Source organism: Hipposideros armiger, unplaced genomic scaffold, assembly GCF_001890085.2.
Source record: "Hipposideros armiger isolate ML-2016 unplaced genomic scaffold, ASM189008v1 scaffold_63, whole genome shotgun sequence".
Classification (NCBI taxonomy): domain Eukaryota; kingdom Metazoa; phylum Chordata; class Mammalia; order Chiroptera; family Hipposideridae; genus Hipposideros; species Hipposideros armiger.
In genome coordinates this window covers 572,542-593,330 of record NW_017731413.1, presented here as the reverse complement: position 1 = coordinate 593,330, position 20,789 = coordinate 572,542, and the positions used below count along the sequence as shown (strand labels likewise).

Here is a 20,789-nt window from a genome sequence, read left to right as displayed (position 1 = left end):
TATGAAGATTAAATTTATACTTAAATATTTTGTTCTAGAATGCAAAGACTTTAAATGACTAATGCAATTTACCTCTCTTAATAGGTTCGTGTAAATTCATTAGTGTGCTTAGGAAAGATTTTGGAATACTTGGATAAGTGGTTTGTACTTGATGATATCCTGCCCTTCTTACAACAGATTCCATCCAAGGAACCTGCAGTCCTCATGGGAATTTTAGGTAGCCAAAAACTTAATGTCCTTTGATGCTACTTTATTGTTTACAGTCATGTAGATAAATTTTCCAACCTATAAGACCATTGTACTCTCTCCTTTCATGTATATAGCATTTAGTAATTCAAGAATGATGAAATAAATGCCATGATATAACTTTTCTCTGTGTTAATTTTAGCAGAAGCAGTAGAGCCTTGACATTTACAAAGGAATAAGACATTTGGCAATCCTAGCTTCACAAATATCATGAAAGCATATAGTTTTCCCTGTAAAATGGTACCAAATAAGAGAGGCAAACAAAGCTACTTGAAATGCTGACATCAGTCTTAATAGTAATACCTAATGCTTATTTGGTACTCAATTTGTAAGAAGTATGATGATAAGTATTTTCTCTACATTATCTTATTTTGTCTTCTCCAAAATTCAATGTATAGGTACTATTATTTCTGTTTACAGTAAGCAAACTGAGGCTCTGAGAGGTAAAGTATAAGTTATTCAAGATTATACAATTGATACGTGGTAGAATTGGTTTTTAATTAAGATGTGTTAAAATCTTAACCAGCATTTTTCTCTAAGTGATGTGCTCATGAAGCATATTAGCCTTACAGCACAGTCTGTTCTATCAGTGTAATTACTAAGTACTCTGTCAAGAAACTCTGAAATTGTTTACAAATAGTTAAAGCTATGAAACTCCAATCTGGAAATGCTGGGGTCTGCAGACATAGCTATAGGATCACAAAAATGTTAAAACATTCACTTTTTACCAAATTTGAAGTTCTTTGTTAATTTTAAAGAAAACTATACTACTCAGCCATGAATTTTCAACACATACTATAGTACCCGGTCTATAGAAAGCCCTCAGTAAATATTTGCAGGAATGGTCAGCAAGTAGTTTATTGTGGAACTCTGGAGACGTAGAACTCTTAGGACATGGCATGAAACTTTTGGGCTCAAAGAAATGAGTCTGTTTGAGAAGGAGCTTGGCATAGTGGAAAGAGCCCTCACCCCAGTCATCTATCAAATAAGGATAAAAATAATGTCATTATAAATGAAGTCCTGTGAGAATTCAGTGAGACCGAAGAGCAAGGAATGAGCCTAGTGCACAGCAAATGAACATTTAATAGGTTCTCAATAAAGTTATTCTTTGAGTATATATGTAAAGTGTACATTAACAGAATAATAGGAGACGGTGTGTTGTAAAGTTATGGATTATATTAAAAATGCTTACAACACAAAAGCGTTCAGAGAATGAGGAGCGCATGTGCTCAGTTGACCAATGAAGGCTTTGTGGAACAGACAAAACAAGCAGGGTCTTGGAGGTTGAGTAAATAGGTGAGACAATAGGAAAGGATTGTGGCGAGGAATGAAATTATTGTTTCAAACGTGTTGAGTCTAATTGGTTAAAGAAATGAATAAAAGTATAGGACTTACACATTTCGAGGTAGATGTCTCCAGTTGAGTGAGAGAGCTGACATATATACTTAAGTGTTTTCAGGGTAGAGGGCATTCTGTACCCTTTCTGCTGCACTGTTGGAACTGGATCTAGTTCTGGTAGGCCTTCAGTGCTATACTACTATTAAGTGTGCTCTTACACCAAAAGAATACAGGATAAATATGTCAAGGTACTTAAACTGATGATAAAGCTGAAATCATTCTGATCCATATATGAGCGTCCTTGTTCTAAGCACTGATAAGGAAAAATTGGTAACTATACTGATTATCTGATTTCATGTAGATAACCTGTTTTCCTAATTTCTGTTAACTTGTGGCATTGAGTTATAAAATTTGTCTCATTCTTTTCTATCAGGCATTTACAAATGTACTTTTACTCATAAGAAGTTGGGAATCACCAAAGAGCAGCTGGCTGGAAAAGTATTGCCTCATCTGATTCCCCTGAGTATTGAAAATAATCTGAATCTCAATCAGGTAGGAGAAGTTTTGGGCTTTATTTAGTTTGTTCAGCTTACTGTTTCCTGGCATTAAATATGTAAATATATCACATATAATTTTGCTAAAATGGAAAAACAAGTACATCCCAGAGTTAAATGAAGAAAGTGGTGGGTTCGAAGCAAGGAGCATGTGAGGTAGAAGGATGTATTATTGAAGGCCTCACTGAGAGATAGTAAATGAGCAGAATGTTGAAAGATGTGTAGGATTTGGGGCTGGGAAGTTGCCATGAATAAAGAAATATTAATGTAATGTGTCTGGGGTGTGTATTCATTATTTATTGCTACATAGCAAATCACCACAAACTTGATGTTAAAACAACACGCAGTTATTATCTCTCAGTTTCTGTGGGCCAGCCAAGCCAGGCCCTGGATTCTCTGCTGAGTTTTCTCACAGTCCTGCAGTCAAAGGCTGGTCTGATCTGAAGGCTCAGCTGGTGGAAGGAGCAGCTTCTAAGCTCATCACATGGTTGTTGGCAGGATTCAGTTCCCTTTGGGCTGTTGGTCTGAGGGCCTCGGTTCCTAGCTCTCTTGTTAGCTGCATACCACTGTCAGTTCCTTGCTTCATGGGCCTCTCCAACATGGCCACTTAATTCATCAAAGTCGGAAAGAGAGAATCGCTAGAAAGATGGATATTGCAGTCTCTTACAATGCAATCAAAGAAATGACATCCCATTAACTTTTCTGTATTCTGTTGATTACATGCATGTCACAGGTCTTGCTCATGCTCAAAGATAGGGGATTACACAAAGGCACGAGCAGCAGAATGAGGAGATAGTTGGGAACCGTTTTAGTCTTCTCCCACAGGGAATGAAGGATCAATTTGATGGCGAGATACCTACAATACAGCATGGAAGTAGTGGGAGAAAGATAAATACAGACTAGAATAGGTAGATTTTAAATGCCTGTATGATTTAGATATTTAAACTTTCAAAGATGTGGTAAATGAGCAAAGGAGTAATGTGTTCAAAGATTATAAAATTCTTTCTCTGCATGCCTCTATCACTAGATATCACAGCTATGTACTTACGTGCCTGCCTCTCCTAGAAGCCTTATTCTTCATTATGTCTCCAGCACCTAGTGCAGTGCCAGAAACAAAAGTATTTATTTAATTGGGAGAAAATTTGAGGTACAGAGTAATGACAAGGCATTTTGTTCACCATAGAAGTGGTGCTTGATGATGTGTAATGGAAAGGACTGGGAAGGGTTGCTGTTGAACTGAGAGTGTCAAAAATGGATAGGCAGGCAAGATTTGGAATTAAGGACTGGAAGGGAATTACAGCAATGAAGGAAGCAAAAAGCCGGGAAGTAGGCAGGAGAGCTAGGGCATAGGGGAGAGTGCTGAGTGAAGGGAGTCTTGGAATTAGAGACATTTATGAAATTAATCAGATCCAAAAGTACACTGAAGTGGTAGGGTAGGCCTCTGAAAGTTTGTGTTTCTAGATTTCAGTTTCGGGCTTGACAGTTTCTTCATATCTTTCACGGCAGGGTTGAGGTTACAGTTGACAAAAAGGGGCAGTGGATATTGGGGAAGAACAGGATGATAACATGCCCAAAGTAGTCTTCAATTTCTGCTCTTAGTTCTTATATTCATGATCTAGGGTTTTAAAAATATTTCCAAGTGCTTATTTCAGGATATGTAATTCCATTTGAAATATGGTGTTAGTTTTCTTCAGCTCTGTGGTTGATTTTTTAGAGACCTATTTTCATCAACAGAAACACTCTGATTCATATCTTCTGGTATTTTACAGTAGTCAGCATAGTCTACCTTACAGTGAGTGGTCTGCTTTCTCACCACATCATGGACAGGGTTCCTAATTCAAAACTGCCCTCTTCTGTCAGTTCTGATTTAAAACAATCTAAGTATATTACACATAATGTGAAAAAAGATAAAGTAAGTTAGGAAAAGACCTTTTTAGCAATTGATTAGAAAACAGCAAATTCCACACAGCAATCAAAATACAGTCACAAGTTGAGTTGGGGAAGGGTTCCAAAGACCACCCCCAGATTCAGGGATTCACTAGGACTCACAGGCCTTAGCATATAGTTGTATTCATGGATGTGATTTCTTATGGTGAAGGGATATAAAGCAAAATCAGCAAAAGGCGAAGACGCACAGGGAAAGTCAGGGTGAAACCAGGCCCAAGCTCCCAGGGTCGTCATCTGGTGGAGTCAAACAGAGTGACTTAATTTCCCCGGCAATGAGTTGTGACAGCATGTATGAAATGTTGCCAGCCAGGGAAGCTCTTCAGAGACTCAGTGCCCTGAGTTTTTACTGAGGCTGGTCAAGTTTCACCCCCTGCCTGTCATGTACTCGAATTCCAGACTCCCAGAAGGGAAGCAGGTGTTCAGCATAACACATATTCTTTGTACAGCTTAGGCACAGTGAGCCACGGTCATCAGTGAGTGGTGGGAACTCTGAGTTCCTGGATACCAGCCAAGGAACAACCTGCAGGCAGGCCTTTCCGGGGACATTAGTTCAGGTTTGTGTTAACTCTTCTGCACCAGCTGCGTACCACAGTGTGGACGCACCTCACAAGCATGGTGTTGAGCAAGTGAAGCCAGACCCGGAGGAGGATCTGTTGAATGATCCCATTTGTGTAAAGCACAAAACAGTCAAAACTACACGGCTAGAAGTCAGAAGAGTGTTCACTCATTATGAGGGCGTGAGAAGGGTCTGGAAGAGGGCAGAAGAAAGCTGGGGTGCTGCCAGTGTTCTATTTCTTCATGTGGCTACGGGTTAAATGCAGTTTGTGAGAATTTTTTGAGATGTGCACTTAGAGGTATACTTCTCTGTTAGTATGTTATACTTCATTTAAAGTTTTAAAAACTCGTCAGCAGAGTCAGTCATGGTGAGGCAGTAGGCTTTTTGGTACCCTCTTGGTAAGATAAAGGATAAACGGATGGTAGAGCCTGGTGAGAGGCAGCGTAATGTAGGAGAAAAGAGCACAGCTTTGGAGACAGACAGTATGAATTCTACTTCTGCCATGGAAGTTATTTAGTATCTGAGAAAAAGCTGCTTTCTCTTGCTGAAGCTGTCTCCTCATTTATAAAATAGAAGTATTAATAAGCCGACTTTGAAGAGTTGAGAGGATTAATGAAACAATGTCTGTATAAGCACCCAGCACAAAGATGTAGTTGTAAGATTTGGGGAGGAGAAGAAAGCAGTTTCTAGATTTTTCCTATAATATATGGTATTACTCAAATAAATTGTTTATGATGGTCCTGAAGGGTCATAAGAGAGGTTTAACCAAAGCGTAACCTACGTTAAGACATAGTGTTAAAAAAAAGACAGTGTTAGATGCACTTTATGAACTTTAATTATTTGAATGTTAGATTATGTACATTTAATGCTTCTACTAACTTTTTAGAAAACAAGGTTTATTTTGGCCAAATATTTTTATAATAATCTGAATAAACTGTAATTTTTATTCATTATTAAGTAGATTGCTTCCAGATATGCACATATTCAGATGGTCAATTTTGGATTATTCTAGGAAAATCAATATGTAGAAACCGCTGGGGATGAATTCATATAAGACCCCTGAATAATAACTGTTAGACAACTGTGGATACAAAAGTCATTAAGACATGTTTTCTGTAACTTAAAAGTCTCATCGACTGTATTAGCACCATACTAAGTTACTGTAAAAGCTTATTATGATACGCTGAGTTTAAATATACTGTTCTCGTGACATCAGTGTTATGAGTGGGTCATATTCTGGTAATAATAGAGAATATTATGATTAACTCACTGAATCACCTTATTAGATGACATTTGTTGCTAACTTCAAACATTATAACCATATCAATTTCTTGTCATACCAGTTCAATTCTTTCATTTCCGTCATAAAAGAGATGCTTAATAGATTGGAGTGTGAACATAAGACTAAACTGGAGCAGCTTCATATAATGCAAGAACAGCAGAAGTAAGTAGGTTGCGTATGAATTGCACATGGTCTAGGAGTGAGATTAAACTTATGTCATAGTGGAATTTCTGGAACAGACTAGGAAAATTGATGGATTTCGACTTGACTTACATATAAAACATTTAAAATTTTTTTCTAGCATATTAAGTTGAACTGAGTTCAAATAGAACATTGTTGAAAAACTAATGTCATTTCTGAGTACAAAAGTATAAAAGGTATATAATCTTAGCATTTTTCTCTACATAAAAAATATTCTGTTTCTGAGAAAATCTCTTGGCACCATTAGCCACTGGCTTTGTAAATTTAGTGCTGATCACCAATACATTTTTTAGGTCTGTAAAACCCTGGTGTTTTGATTTCTCCCTTTTTCTTTTCTCAAACTCTAGAGTCATTTACAGAGCATTAATTTCATATGTAGTACCACAACATCCACCTGTGTGTCATTTTTTTTTTTAAGGGAGGATTTTCTAAATTATTTTCCAAATACCTGTATTCCAGGGAAGAAGGGAAAGGTGAAATTATTCACTGGAGAGTGCCAGTTTATTAAAATCAAATCTTCACTATATTTGTAGTCTTTGCCCCAGAAAAAACACACGGTTTTAGGATACCTGTTAAAATCTAATCCTAAACCAAAAGACATCTGAAAGTTAGTAAAATTTATATCAGTCATGAGCATGGTCCCCAAATAGAAACTTTAGCTTCTGCCCCAGTGTAAGATGAAGGTCCATGGAAGTAAATACTCAAGGTGTAAAATTATGTGGAATAATAGCCTTTTGTATGCTCTGAGTATTCTGCGATATATATGTTTATGATGTTTGGTGGATTGACTATATTCATAGAAACACTGAAAGGTAATTTTTTAAGAATTTTAACATCCAGTATTTATACTTGAGGTATAAATGAACCTTCTCTTTTTATTCTTCCTATCTAAATCCTCCATTTTTTTTCAAGGCATAGATCTGGCCCACATCACAGTGATTATAGCATTTGTTGTTTGAGTCAGAGATTCTAAACTTTTCCCCATATTCTCTCTTCTCTCTCAGTGAGGTATAAGCTTTCTGATGGTAAGAACCACACTTGCCTGCTTTTATGACACCCTTAGCAAATTTTCCAGTAAATCTCAAATATTGAGTTAAAAAAAAAAAAAGACTTGTACAAATGTTAATTTTGGGGGCAAGCAATTATTAATATTAGTAAATAGTGAAAAAATTTAAGACTTCTTAAAGTATCAAGTTGCAGTTTGTTTAGGTTCTAATAAATTCCATGTGAATGAACTATTTTTAGTATGAGTATTTTAAAAATATGCATTTTTTTTATTGCTTTGTCATAATTCAACTCTCCGCAGATCTTTGGACATAGGAAACCAAATGAATCCTTCTGAGGAGACAAAAGTTACAAATGTTGGGTCTCAGGTAATAATAATTTAGATTATTTAATTTTTTGGAAAAGGTACTTGACAGTGGACTTGATTTGAGGGGATTTTTTGATCCTTAAGCAGTAAAATGTCATTCAAGCGGTTGACTTTTTTCATTCAGCAGATTGACAAAGTCTTTAACAACATTGGAGCAGACTTTCTGACTGGTAATGAACCAGAAAATAAAGAGGATGGGTTACAGAATAAACATAAAAGGGTAAGTTTCTTTACTGTTCCGTTAGTACTTTTATATTATAGGACTTCCTGGAAATCACAGACTTTTGCTGGGAAATACTGTTTAGCATCTTAATAAGAAACATTCTTTAATTTTCTTTATGAAATTTGAAAGTTATCAATGGAACATGACTTGACCTTAGTTGAGAATAAACATGCTTAAGATTTTTAGTTCTTTATTACTTAGCCACATGGTAACATTTCTAGACTGTCTGACTCCTTTGTCTTTTCTGCTGTACTTTGTCAGTCACACTCCTTGATAAATTCCAGTCTCTTTTCTGCTTCTGATTTTGAATAATAAACTATCAAGTTTTACTTTCTAATTGAAATATTGGTTAGCATCCAATATAAAAAATGTCAGTTTTGAATTTCTGCCGAGGGCAATTTCTGCCGAGGGCCTTCATTCAACAAATAAAAGTACTTGTATGTGTAAAGCCAGGGAGCTACTGGACATTGTGGTTTACAAAATTGTAAGAGAACATACTGTGAGTTTGTAGTGTAGCAAGGTTGATAAAAGAGAAAGACAAACGTCAAATTTGATGCAGCCATTAGCAGTGAAAGAAGCTGTTTGCTTCTTCCTTAGCTTTTTCGTGAGTTCCTAAAATATTTTTGGAGTGAGATAGACTAGAGTGGAACAGGAACCTTCTGATTGTATAAAATAAAAACACCTAATCATGTTCTCATTGTCTGGAAGAACGTGATTCTAATGACTGGTTTTAAAATAGTAATTGTTTTCATAGTGGAAGTATTTGAGCACAGATCCTGAGTTTCTACCCAAAGTTAAATCTTATAACAGTCTGAAAAATAATATACCTGTGGCAATCACCAACACTGGAGTAGTTTGCAAACTATGTAGTATTGTCAAACGTACCAAGTTATACTTTACAAAAAATGAAATCTTCTGTCTTACAAATGCAATTATGAAGTTACTAGTTGATTATTTTGGTTTGTTTTAAGGTATCACTTACACTTGAAGAAAAACAAAAATTAGCAAAAGAACAGGAGCAGGCACAGAAATTGAAAAGCCAGCAGCCTCTTAAACCTCAAGTGCACACGCCCGTTGCTCCAGTCAAACAGGTCAGAGTTAATGCCTTCTTTTCAAGCATGCCTCTTAAGGACTAAGGTAGTGCAGACCGCAGTCTGTCTCCTAGTGTTTGTATAAAAATGTACTTCAAAGCATACTTTAATGTGCAGTTTCTGAGAAGTATGGGTATAAAGGATTTCCCAGCAACTCCTCAATAGCCCACCTGATGTGGAATGTTTCGTAATAGTGCTTGTTACCAATAAAGAGGAAGCTCGATGAACAGGAGGGTTATAAAAAAATATATTAGTTTCATAGTTCCAATTCAACTCTATTCCCTTTGGAATGATCAGGAATATAGTATTCATACATTTATGTCTTTTTGAGCAAAAAGTAATTTTCAAATTTTGGCTTTTCAGTTATAGTTGGGTTTGTAACTTGGTTTAGGAATAGTTTTTATGTGTCCTACCCAGTATTTATTTCCTGCTACGTTCCAGGTACTGTTCTAGGTGCTGGTACTAAGGCAGCGATTGAGGGCCCTGCTTGTAGAGAATTTACATTCTTACTGGTTTCCCAAATAACTTTTTCTTAAAAGCTTTCTTTAAATTATTTTTTGTTATCTCTTAGTCACTAAAAATCTGAGAAAATCTTTGTGCACCAGGAGGCAAAATCAAGAATATTTTGTAGTTATGTTAAAATAAAAAAATTTTTACAAAATTTTGATATAGTTCAAAATATAAGACTAGTAAGAGTATCATTTTTTGTAATACAGATTTACTAATGAGAAGAACGCAGTTCTGTTTTGGGGGAGGTAGGGGATACAGCATTTCTTTAACGAGTTCAAAATGAGTGTTCTTTATCATCAAATTGATTACAAATGTTCAACGGTAAACACATACTAAAATATGTATTGGCAGCTGGATTTGGCCTGTAGGCCATGAATTGCCAACTTGGTGTAGACTGTTGAGCTTAACTTTAACTTGTCCTTTATAATATAACGTATCAAATGTTTACTAATTATAAAGTCATTTGGAATTCTTGGAGATAAAGTAATTCCCTCATATTTTTCAGACCAAGGACTTGACAGACACGTTGATGGATAATATGTCGTCTTTGACCAGCCTTTCTGTTAGTACCCCTAAAGTTTCTGCTTCGAGTACCTTCACTTCTGTTCCTTCCATGGGCCTTGGCATGATGTTTTCTACCCCAATCGATAACACAAAGAGGAACATGACAAATGGCCTAAACGCTAACATGGGCTTTCAGACTTCAGGATTCAGCGTGCCGGTGAATACAAACCAGAACTTCTTCAGTGGTCCAAGCACGCCTGGCGTGACCACGATGGCACTGGGCACACCTTCCACTCTGCCAAACTTCAATGCTGTGAGTGTTCCTCCTGCTGGCACAAAGCCGACTCAACAGAGACCCACAGATATGTCTGCTCTTAATAATCTCTTTGGCCCTCAGAAACCCAAAGTTAGCATGAACCAGTTATCACAACAGAAACCCAATCAGTGGCTTAATCAGTTTGTACCTCCTCAAGGGTCTCCTGGTATGAGCAGCTCAGTGATGGGAACACAGATGAACATGATAGGACAACCTGCCTTTGGTATGCAGGCTAATCCTTTCTTTAACCCACAGAACTTTGCACAGCCACCAACCACTATGACTAACAGCAGCTCAGCTAGCAATGATTTAAAAGATCTTTTTGGGTGAGATGTCTTGCTCCTATTTTTGAAGGATTACTTCAATTTTAATCATGGGTGAGCTGCTTTCCATCTTTATATAGTTGGTTTGGAGGAACTACTTCTATGGGAGAAGTGAATGGTTCTAAGAAAACACCTGTTTCCATGCCACCATAGTAGTTGTGTGGACTCCTAACAGTTGAGTTTTTTAAAGCATTGAGGATTTTTTTTCCTCTTACCAACTTCACTTCAGGTTTTTAAAAGACCAACCCTTACCAATCTCAAAGAGAAAAAAAGATACTTGAGTATCTTGAAAAGCAGAATTTTTTAATCAAATGTTTATTTTGGCTTGTAAATCTTAGTGTTATTTAAAACATTGAGTTGATGGTCATTGCAAGTTTTATCTATTAAATACTACATGGTACAGTCTGCCTTCACAAGTCATTAGTCTTCATTTTAATATGTGAAAAATCTTGATGCTGTATTGATTTGTTTGCATTTAGCATAGCTGAGTGAGTAAGTGATAAACATAATGACAAAAAAATCAGGTCACTTGCTTTTTCCAATCTTATTTACTTCTCAGGTGAACTAATGTTTAGTACTGAGAAAGTAATTGCAAATGTTTAGACTGAGCAAATAATACAAAAATTTAATGTTGATTTCATTGGTTCAAACTAAAGGCATTATTAACCATCTTAAATGCAAACTAATCATTGTAAATTATATTTTAGCATGGTCTGCCTCAAATAGTAATGTATTTTTCTGCATTGTATATATTTAGATTCACTTTTTTCCTACGGTGTCACAGACAGAAGAGGTGTGTACTGATTTGTACAGATACTTGACAAAGCCCTCTGATGTGATTTCCCTGACTACTGCCTTCATATTTCATTTTGATTTCAAAATTCTGAGGTTGCAGCATATACGAATTGCATTTTCAAAAGGAGATTTGTAAGAATTAAACTATATTTAATGAGTAACCTTTTGAGATTTCTGCTGTTTTGTTTCAAATATAATAAACTTTACTTCTATACAAATGAGCAGTTGTATCTTCTGGCTACTAAGAGATTAATTTTGAGCTTACCATGATAAAGTCTGACCTCATCAATTACTGCAACTGAAGTTTACTTCTTTTCTAGGAATTTCAGAAACCTTTTGTTTGAACATTATAATTAGCTATTTTTAGGAAGGAAAGAAATTCTAATAGGAAACATGCTTTATTTTTCAAAGCCTTTGATATTTTTCTTTGGTTTGCTCATTATTCATTCAATCACGGATGGAGCCTTGTGCTATAAATGTCATTTGTATTTTGTTAAGTTATATTCCACTGTTATGATAACTTGAAAGTGATCATTCAGAGAATTGTATATATATTATAGTTGCCGCCATAGTTTGCGGTTTTTAAATATCTGAAACCAGCAGTTATTTAAAATAAATCATATGTAGTTTAGTGTGCTAATACTAAACTTATTCATTGAAATACATATATACATACTAAATATATCATTGACTATACAGTACTTGATTATAAAATGTAATTTGCTAATAATGTTGCTGGCAGCATTCAGTAAGAGGATACTTAAAAGTCAGCTGTACGTCTGGTTTCTGTATGAGCTGTACTTTGTTACATGGTTTTAAAAAAAGGACAAAAAGGAATGCTGAAGATACTTATCCAAAAAATGAGACGCACTAGGAAGATAAAGTGTTTCTGTCAAGTACATTCACACCTTGACCAGATTGTTTTGTTTGTAACGCAACATTAATGTCTCTCTAGAGAAAAGTTTACATAGGGAATAAAATTGCTTAATGCTAATGAATTTTTCTTTGTAACAATTCAGTGGTCACTGTTTATTAGGAAATTGCTTTTTATTTTGTAAAATAACTTAGCGTGTTGAATTTCTAATTAGAAAGAAAGCTTAATGTAACAACATATAATTTGAACTTCTAAATATAAAAGTAGGTTATTTGAAAAAATATAATATGTAATTCTTAGGTAATTTTCACATCTTGAAATTTGCTCATTGAGGTAATGGTGCTACATTTTTAGTAATTTTTTTCTTATACTTCTTTTCTACTTTCTTGAAGGTATTTCTATCGATTGAACTGTTATCATTGCCTTTTTCTGTTGAGAAATTGCCTCTAAAAAATAGTTCTATTTTTAGGTTCGTATTTCTATGTGGACAAAATTTTGAAAGCACTAGATCACCTTAAAATTATTTCAGATATTGACAGCATTTTAAGTCCCTTGTGCTTAGGAGTAAGAAAATGGGTAGTTTAAAAAGCATCTGTAGTCACAAATTACAAGAACGATTCCCTTTTATTTGAATTGGTTCTTCTAATGCTAAAGTGTTGGACATATGTAGAGGATGTATAAAAGGAAATGGAAATAGACTGTGTACTTGATTGGGTTGGATTTGTTTGTTTTTACTTTGGAATGCTTATAACCCTTCTTTTCACCTGAATAAGTTAAGGAAGTAGGTTTTTGTTACGTTGGTGTTTTTGTTTTTGTTTTTAACCTGTAAAATACCTCATGTGGTTGCTTTTACATATTAAAGGAAAATGGTATATGTGAAAGTACCTATAGTAAGCACAGAGTATGCACCGAATAAATTTTAGCTTTGATGAATAAAACTTTCCATATGAAGTTGTCATTTCATGAATTACTTCGTGATCTACTAGTCTTGAAATAATTTTAGAGCAAAACGAATCTGAAAGTATTCAAACTACTATATAGGAATTTAAAAGATTATCTATAGTCAGTGACTTTCAAACTGTAACTGGAACACTCAGTAAGAAATATATCTTATAATGCAAACCAGTATAAAATATTGGGTTGTCAGAAAAGTCAAGACGTATTTTTTCTGTGTTTTTCGTTGCAAAAATGCATCATGACTTTTCCGACAACCCAATATATACCTGAAACAAGTTTCAGAAAATGTCTCTAGTAAATTAGTGTAGTCTATTATTTTTTATTCTATCCTGTTCGTTAAAACAAACAAAAAACCCTGGTTGCAATTTCTAAAAGGATTTCATGCTGTAGTTTGAATAAAACTGAAATAAATAATTGAGCCCTATCTTTCTCCAAGCAGATGTAGAAACAGGCCCAGAGACTTACATGGCCTAACCCAAGGGCAGAGCCAGGAACAGAGAAGCTAGGTTGTTTCCTAATCTGCAGTCCAAGCTCTCTGCCGTGTTGCATCCTTTATATCCTTTATTGTATGAATTCTTGAGTTGCTTCTGTTGAGACTGTTTTATGTAGCAAGTATACGTTGAATACGTATTGGGTACCATACATATATCTATACTGGAAAAATTGACATTGAAGAGAGAAATGACCGAACAAATGTTTAGTCAAAGTCAGCCTCTGGGCTGCTGCTCTGAATTGTGGGTGAGGATGACTGTGGGGGACGGGTTAGCAGTGCTTGCAGTGTACGCCACAATTAATGCATATAACCTTGAGGAGAGGGGCACATTGCAAAAAGGGAGTTTGTTGGATACTAGAAACTTTCTAGCCAAAGCAGCCCAGTTGCTTCAGCTACTCAGGGAGGATTTAGCTGGAGTGCAAGCCACATATATAATTGAACATTTTCTGGGAACCACATTAAAAAGAAAAACAGGCAAAATTCATTTTAATAATATTTTATTTATCGGAATAGAGCCAAAATATTTCAGCATGGAATTGATATTAGATTTAATGAGATATTTTACATCCTTTTTTGTACCTAGTCTTTGAGATCCAGTATATATTTTACACTTAGCACATCTCAGTTCAGGCTAGTCACATTTTGTTTGTTTGTTTGTTTAAGATTTTATTGGGAAATTGGAGGAGGGAACAGACAAGTTGATGTCCTTTTGTTCTTCAGTCTAGTTGTGGAGGACGTCGCTTCACTGGCCCATGTTGGTATTATCATTGCGCTCTTCCTGGGTGAGGCAGTTGCTCGCCGGNGCTTCACTGGCCCATGTTGGTATTATCATTGCGCTCTTCCTGGGTGAGGCAGTTGCTCGCCGGCCATTGGACGGCCGCTCACAGCGACTCACGGCAGCTATCGCCAGCTGCTGGCCACTCACGGTAGCTCACGGCAGCCCACTGCAGTCTACACTGTCGCTGGTGACTCACGGCAGCCCAGCTCCAGATCGAGCTGTTGTTCACCATCTTAGCTGTAGAGGACGCAGCATCACTGGCCCATGTGGGATCCGAACCAGCGGCCCTGCTGCTCAGAGCTCACGCTCCCAAGCCAACTCTTAACTAAGGAGCCACTCGACCGGCCCCCAGGCTAGTCACATTTCAAGTACTCAGTAGCCACATGCGACCAGTAGCTGCTGTATTAGAAACTCATAGTGTAGGCATATGTGGAAACCAAGTAGCCAAAGAGTGAACTGTGGCAGTTACCGACTTACTGTCTCCCAGCTCCAAATCCATCCTCTGCCCTGCTTCATGAGACTGGAGCTGGACCCTGTAAACGTGTCTCCTTCACCAGCGTAGCCGACTGTTGGGCTTCACAGATCAAGGGCCCTGAAGCTGCACGGTAACCATCAGTGAGAACACACTGCACTTCTGGGTGCTGGCTCTCCATGTCTATTCCCCACAGGAGCCCAGCCGCCCCAACAAAGGCGTTCCATCTGTGCTTCAGGTCACACCACCAGCCCTGCTGCCACTGCGGAGCAGCCCCAGTGGGCTGCTTCCATGGCAACTCGGTCATTTCATCAGGCAACGGTCTTGCCACTCTAGCCTGTGCCCTCCGGCACGTCTCTTCACCACTGGCAGGCTGACAGTTCCTGTGGACACCACGCCTTTTCCAAAGAAGCCTGGCACTCAGCCTATGGGCATGGGGTGAGGGAAAAAGCCATTCCTAGACTTCAGTTTTTAAATTTTTTTCACTTTGTCTCACCTTGGAGATAGCTGCTTGTTTTTTGCAACTGTCATTTCTGGACTCCTTAAACTCCTCTTTTATCCCTCTAAATAGTTAACGCCCTCCCACTAGTTAACAAGTGTTTTATTAAAAATTTCCTGTTCAACTCTCTGGTGTGGTTTCTGTCTCCTGACCTTGCCCTCACTGATACACTCCTGAGTCTATAAGCCATTTTAAAATGATACTAAATGGTCTATATTTATGCTGCCAGCAAAAACCATATGGAATTATCGACACCTAGCCTATATTAAGAACTTCCTTTAAAAAGTTCTTTTGAAATGTGCTTGTAGTGGAAATACAGTCTAGCTACCTTAATTATACCTATTTGATGCAGTTCCAATTTTTATCTTTACTTTTTACTGTTTGGATATGTTCCTTTGTGTGGTGGCTAGGTGGCGAGGAAAGCCAGTGTTTGACTTTCATATAAAAGTAAATGAGATTGAGACTTTGAAGTTTAGAATTTGAACGTGGGAATCAGCCTTCATGCAGGCCTCTTCTGAGTCTATCCTTAAAGCCTGCCAGTCTCTCTAAATGCAGTAATCAAACCAAATTCAAAATACGGGGCATTCCACACACACTGGAAGCGTAGAGTGCATAACTTTGGAACTAGATAAAGTTGGGGTGAAGGGGGGAGGTTGTATGGTCTTAAAATTTTTCAGGTGAATATTATAGCACTTATACTCTATGGAGGTGGGGCGGGATGCTTTACACAATTGTTCACATGTGGAACAGTTCCAAAATTGTTTTTAAGAAAATCTTGTCTCTAACAGTGGGTACATTTTTTTTTTTTTTACCTTTTTTCAAAAGATTTAATTGAGGAATTGAACAGTGTTGGGGAATTGGGGAAGGGGAACATTGTGTTTTTCCAGGACCCATCAACTCCAAATCAAGTTGTTGTCCTTCAATCTTAGTTGTGGAGGGCGCAAGCTCAGCTCCAAGTCCAGTTGCCGGGGGTGTAGTTCAGCATCCCATGCGGGAGTCAAACCGGCAACCTTGTTAGAGCATGCACTCTCACCAGCTGAGCCATCTGGCTGGCCCCTAACAGTGGGTACTGTTAAGGACGTTTTCATGAGATGCAAAGGCCTATAACGGAGGCGGTATCCTCATTACACTGCTCTGGTTTCAGAAGAGGATGTCATCTCTGTCCCCAGCGCCAGGTATTATACGGACCTGCCCTTCATTATTAATGATATCTGTACCCCAGGTACTTGTCAGAGAACAACCTTGAACTCTATTGGCCAACCTTCAACATCTCATTGTTGAGAAATGTTTATGGAGGAGGCCCAAATTAAATAATCCATCCATTTCTCTACAAATTCCAAGTGATATTAAGCTCACTGTGGAGACCTTTGTGTCTGGTACCTTGTTTGGGCCACACATCACGTTCCTTTTAGCACACTTAGCTTTAGACTGTCTTGTGACATTTATGCCAGGAATGACGTTGGTTCCCTCTCACACAGCAATCGCTACATTGAGGACCCACGGGAAATTTCAGGTTTCAGTTCAGGAGTAAATGTACTTCTAAGCCACTGGTTTGCCCTTTTGAAGTCTGAATAATGTAACAAATCACATATTGACAGCTGGGAGGTTCAGCCAAATTTGTGGCCACGTGGAGCGAATCCATAGGACTTTCATTGTATGCTTTGTTTGATACTTACATTCCAGCTTTAGCTGATTTTTAGATTTTATTTCTCCTTTGCTCTGATTTCCGACCCTCCCCACCCCCCCAAGTTTTGTATCATGTTATTAGACATACTCATTTTGGAATAGGTTAGAGTATAAATATTTGCAGTGAATGAGTTTAAATCTTGTCTCTTTCACTTACTGACCAGATTAAGTTTTTCCAGCTGTAAAATGATCTCGCCTTATCCAGGCCCATTAGGGTGAGTGAAGTTCAAGCCGTGAAGCACCTGCAGGCTCCTGGCACACAGGGTAGGTGATTAGCAGATATCCCCGCCTTCCTTATGAGGGCCGCAGGCCTCTAAAATAATATCTGCGTGAATGAAGAGCAGATACCTCACCTAGCATTATTCCAATACATTTATTCTTCAGAAAACAAGACAAAAAATAGATTTTAGGCTCAGCACTATGAGATTCTTGGGAATCACAAATCGTAATGAGATACAGGCCTTGCCTTCGAGGAATTTGCACTGTATTAAAAATGTAGCTGGGGCCGGCTGAGTGGCGCGTTGGTTAAGAACTGGCTTGATGCCAGAGGGCCCCGGTTCGGATCCCACATATGAGGGCCAGTGACACTGCCCTCTGCAGCTAGGATGGTGAACGGCAGCTCGACCTGGAGCTGGGCTGCCGTGAGTCGCCGGCGATGGCTAGGCTGTAGCCCCTGCTGAAGTGGGTTGCCATAAGCTACCGTGTGTAGCCAGCAGCCAGCGTGAGCGGCCAGCAGCCACAGTGAGCGGCCATCCAGAAGCCGGCGACTGCTCTGCCTCGCCCGGGAAGAGCGCAATGATGGTGCCAACTTGGGCCAGTGAGGCGACGTCCTCCACAACTGGACTGAAGAGCAAAAGGACAGCAACTTGTCTGTTCCCCTTCCCCAATTCCCCAGTGCTGTTCCCATCCCCCCAATTCCCCAATAAAAATCTTTAAAAAAAAAATGTGGCTGAATTAAAAAAAAAAAAGCTGAGTAAGCAGACGGTTACAGGATAGCGTGATACAGTCAATGACAGATCGACGGGAGCGACACCTCACCTAGACCAGGGGAGTCGGGAGGGCTTCAGAGGAGATGAGGCCTGAGCTCGGCCTTGCCTGGAGCCTTGTAAAACTTGGCTCTGATGCGATCAAGTCATCACTTAGGAATCACATTTTCCCAAATTAAACTAGACACCCTGGGGAGGGTATTAGAGCAGGTATTTCCCAAGGTCCTTTTGAATTCTGAGATTATATGAAAACTGCTTGATGAAGGAAAATCTGGTCAAATGACTTCTGATTACTAGGAAAAGTGGAATGAATGTTGGCTGCTTAAAACCTTTCCTACTAGATTCAGCCAGGAATGACAGCAAGACAAGGAGCAAAATAAGTATAGTGGGGGTTTTTTAGCTAGTTTATACTTCATAGAACATTTCTGAAATTTAAGAGTCTGCACTTTTGAGCTCAATAAAGGTACGCTGAATAGATAAACCTATTCCTTTAAAACAGTGGTTGGTGTGAGGGTGAGGGTGGGGTGGAATCCTTGGCTGAAATGTATTTAGTCTATAAACTACCAGAAGATGTCACTGTCTCCTAAGTAATGGTCCATTACGTTGGCCCTTTTTCAGGTACATGTTTTGAACACCAGCATGCTGTGACTGATGGATAAGAATATCTGGCTTCTAGTATTTAAACTATGAGAAGGGCAGGACCTTGCAAAAAATACTTGTGTGTAGGTTTGTTCCATCTTAATTTTTTTTTTTAAAGATTTTATTGGGGAATCGAGGAAGGGGAACAGACAAGTTGCTGTCCTTTTGTTCTTCAGTCTAGTTGTGGAGGATGTCGCTTCACTGGCCCATGTTAGTATTGTGATCATTGCACTCTTCCCGGCTGAGGCAGATCGGTCGGTGGCCACTGGAAGGCCACTCAGTGCGGCTCATGGCAGCTCATGCTGGCTGCTGGCCACTCACGGTAGTTCACGGCAGCCCCACTACAGCCTGTGCCATCCCCGGTGACTCACAGCAGCCCAGCTCCAGGTTGAGCTGTTGTTCACCATCTTAGCTGTAGAGGGCGCAGTGTCACTGGCCCATGTGGGATCCAAACCGGTGGCCCTGCTGCTCAGAGCTCGCACTCCCAAGCCAACTCAACAAACAAGCCACTCGGCTGGCCCCCATCTTAATTCTTGATGCCCTAAATATGTACCCTGTTCACTGAAATTACCTGGGCACTCTTGAGTCCCATCTGTACTTTCAAGAAAAGTGAAGGTGGTGAAAAATTCTCCAAAATATACTCTGATCTTGATCTCCACATTTTCAGGTTGCATCATTATGATGCAATTGCATTTATTTACTAAATTATCAGATTTTCTGGGATATCTTGGCCTTGGACACAACCTAAGTTATCCTTGAATCTTTTTTTCGAGTCACCATTCATGATGTGGAAAGCAAAACTGGAAAGTGTTTGCACACTGTAATAATACTGGATAAAAATGAACCAGTATTTCCCCAGTTACTTACAAATAGGGACTTCAGACAAGTCTGAACCAATATACTGGGGGTGCCAAAAAAATGTATACCCATTTTATGAGATGTTAACACTTTGGTCAACATTGCTCACGCAGTAGTTCGCTGTAATCAGAAGTGTAGACACTGATGGTAACCACTTGGAGCACCTCTTGTAATTGCAGAAATCAAATGTGACTTGTATTCATCTTTTCTTATTGATATATATTGAGTATTACAATTTTAATACAGTTTTTCCTTTCTTAAAATGAGTATACATTCTTTTTGGCATCCTCTGTATACTCCGAGTATCCAGGCAGTGACACACACATTAAAGAAAAAATAAATTCTATCGTTTTTACAGCCAGAAAACAGACTGAAAAATTGATATTTGAATATTTTATGTCGGGGGCTTTGGGGAGTGGGATCTCCAAGATGAAATGATAAATAATTTGTTAAAGGCAACCGGTGACAGCCAGCAGATGAGGGTATGATTTCTAGTCCAGCTGTGCCCAATCCATCACAAGAATTAAGTACATCACTGATTTTCTCCATGACCTTGGCTTCAATGGGGAGTAGCCTGTCCAACCTAATTCTCCAGGTAGGTAGCTATAAGGCTCAGAGGAGCAGTGGAAAATGAAGTTAAAAGTGATTAAAAAATGTAAGGAATTCATGCTCTAAGTAAATTGTTCTATGAAAAATGCAAAATATTTAGAAATTATTCCATGCTGTGTAAGACATCCTATATTTTGATCATTTGACTTTTACATTTTTATTAATTGGGAAAAGAACTAATGACATCTAATATTTAGACAGTTACAATGATGGACTGAAAATAGAACTTGATATCTTTCTAGGGTATCCGTGTATGCAAGCATATGTTTGCAAAGCATAGAGACACTTTATTTAAGAATAATATTAAATTATGTTCCTATAATTTACAAACATAGAGCCAAATCAGTTGAATTTTAGTACCCAACTCACAGTGAGCTGAAATAAAATGGGACTAACGAAGTTTTATTGTGGACTGGAAGGAGCATGGTACAATAAAGTGAACATTTGTAATTAGTTGGTTTGAAATCCCAGCTCCACCAAAAACTCTGTAACTTTGGACAGGTTCTTTTTTTTTTTTTTAAGGTTTTTATTTGGGAATTGGGGGGATGGGAACAATGCTGGGGAATTGGGGGAAGGGGAACAGTCAAGTTGCTATCCTTTTGTTCTTCAGTCTAGTTGTGGAGGACGTTGCTTCACTGGCCCAAGTTGGCACCATCATTGCGCTCTTCCCGGGTGAGGCA

At 38.3% G+C, this 20,789-nt stretch overlaps 1 protein-coding gene across 9 annotated transcripts in view; it reads left to right on the top strand.

The window, feature by feature from the left end:
• The window catches only part of SCYL2 (SCY1 like pseudokinase 2), a 58,170-nt gene extending 45,087 nt beyond the window's left edge, over positions 1–13,083 (top strand). For 5 of the 9 annotated variants that reach the window (XM_019641726.1, XM_019641722.1, XM_019641727.1 and 2 more), the window contains 7 exons: positions 85–217; positions 2,018–2,136; positions 5,985–6,085; positions 7,431–7,497; positions 7,621–7,716; positions 8,691–8,810; positions 9,826–13,083. In XM_019641726.1, the coding sequence (XP_019497271.1) occupies positions 85–217; positions 2,018–2,136; positions 5,985–6,085; positions 7,431–7,497; positions 7,621–7,716; positions 8,691–8,810; positions 9,826–10,470 (1,281 nt within the window). In that variant the 3' untranslated portion in view covers positions 10,471–13,083. The remainder of the gene's footprint in view (positions 1–84; positions 218–2,017; positions 2,137–5,984; positions 6,086–7,430; positions 7,498–7,620; positions 7,717–8,690; positions 8,811–9,825) is intronic. The other 4 variants (XM_019641725.1, XM_019641728.1, XM_019641729.1 and 1 more) reach the window with 3 other exon arrangements.
• Positions 13,084–20,789: the final 7,706 nt, after the last annotated feature.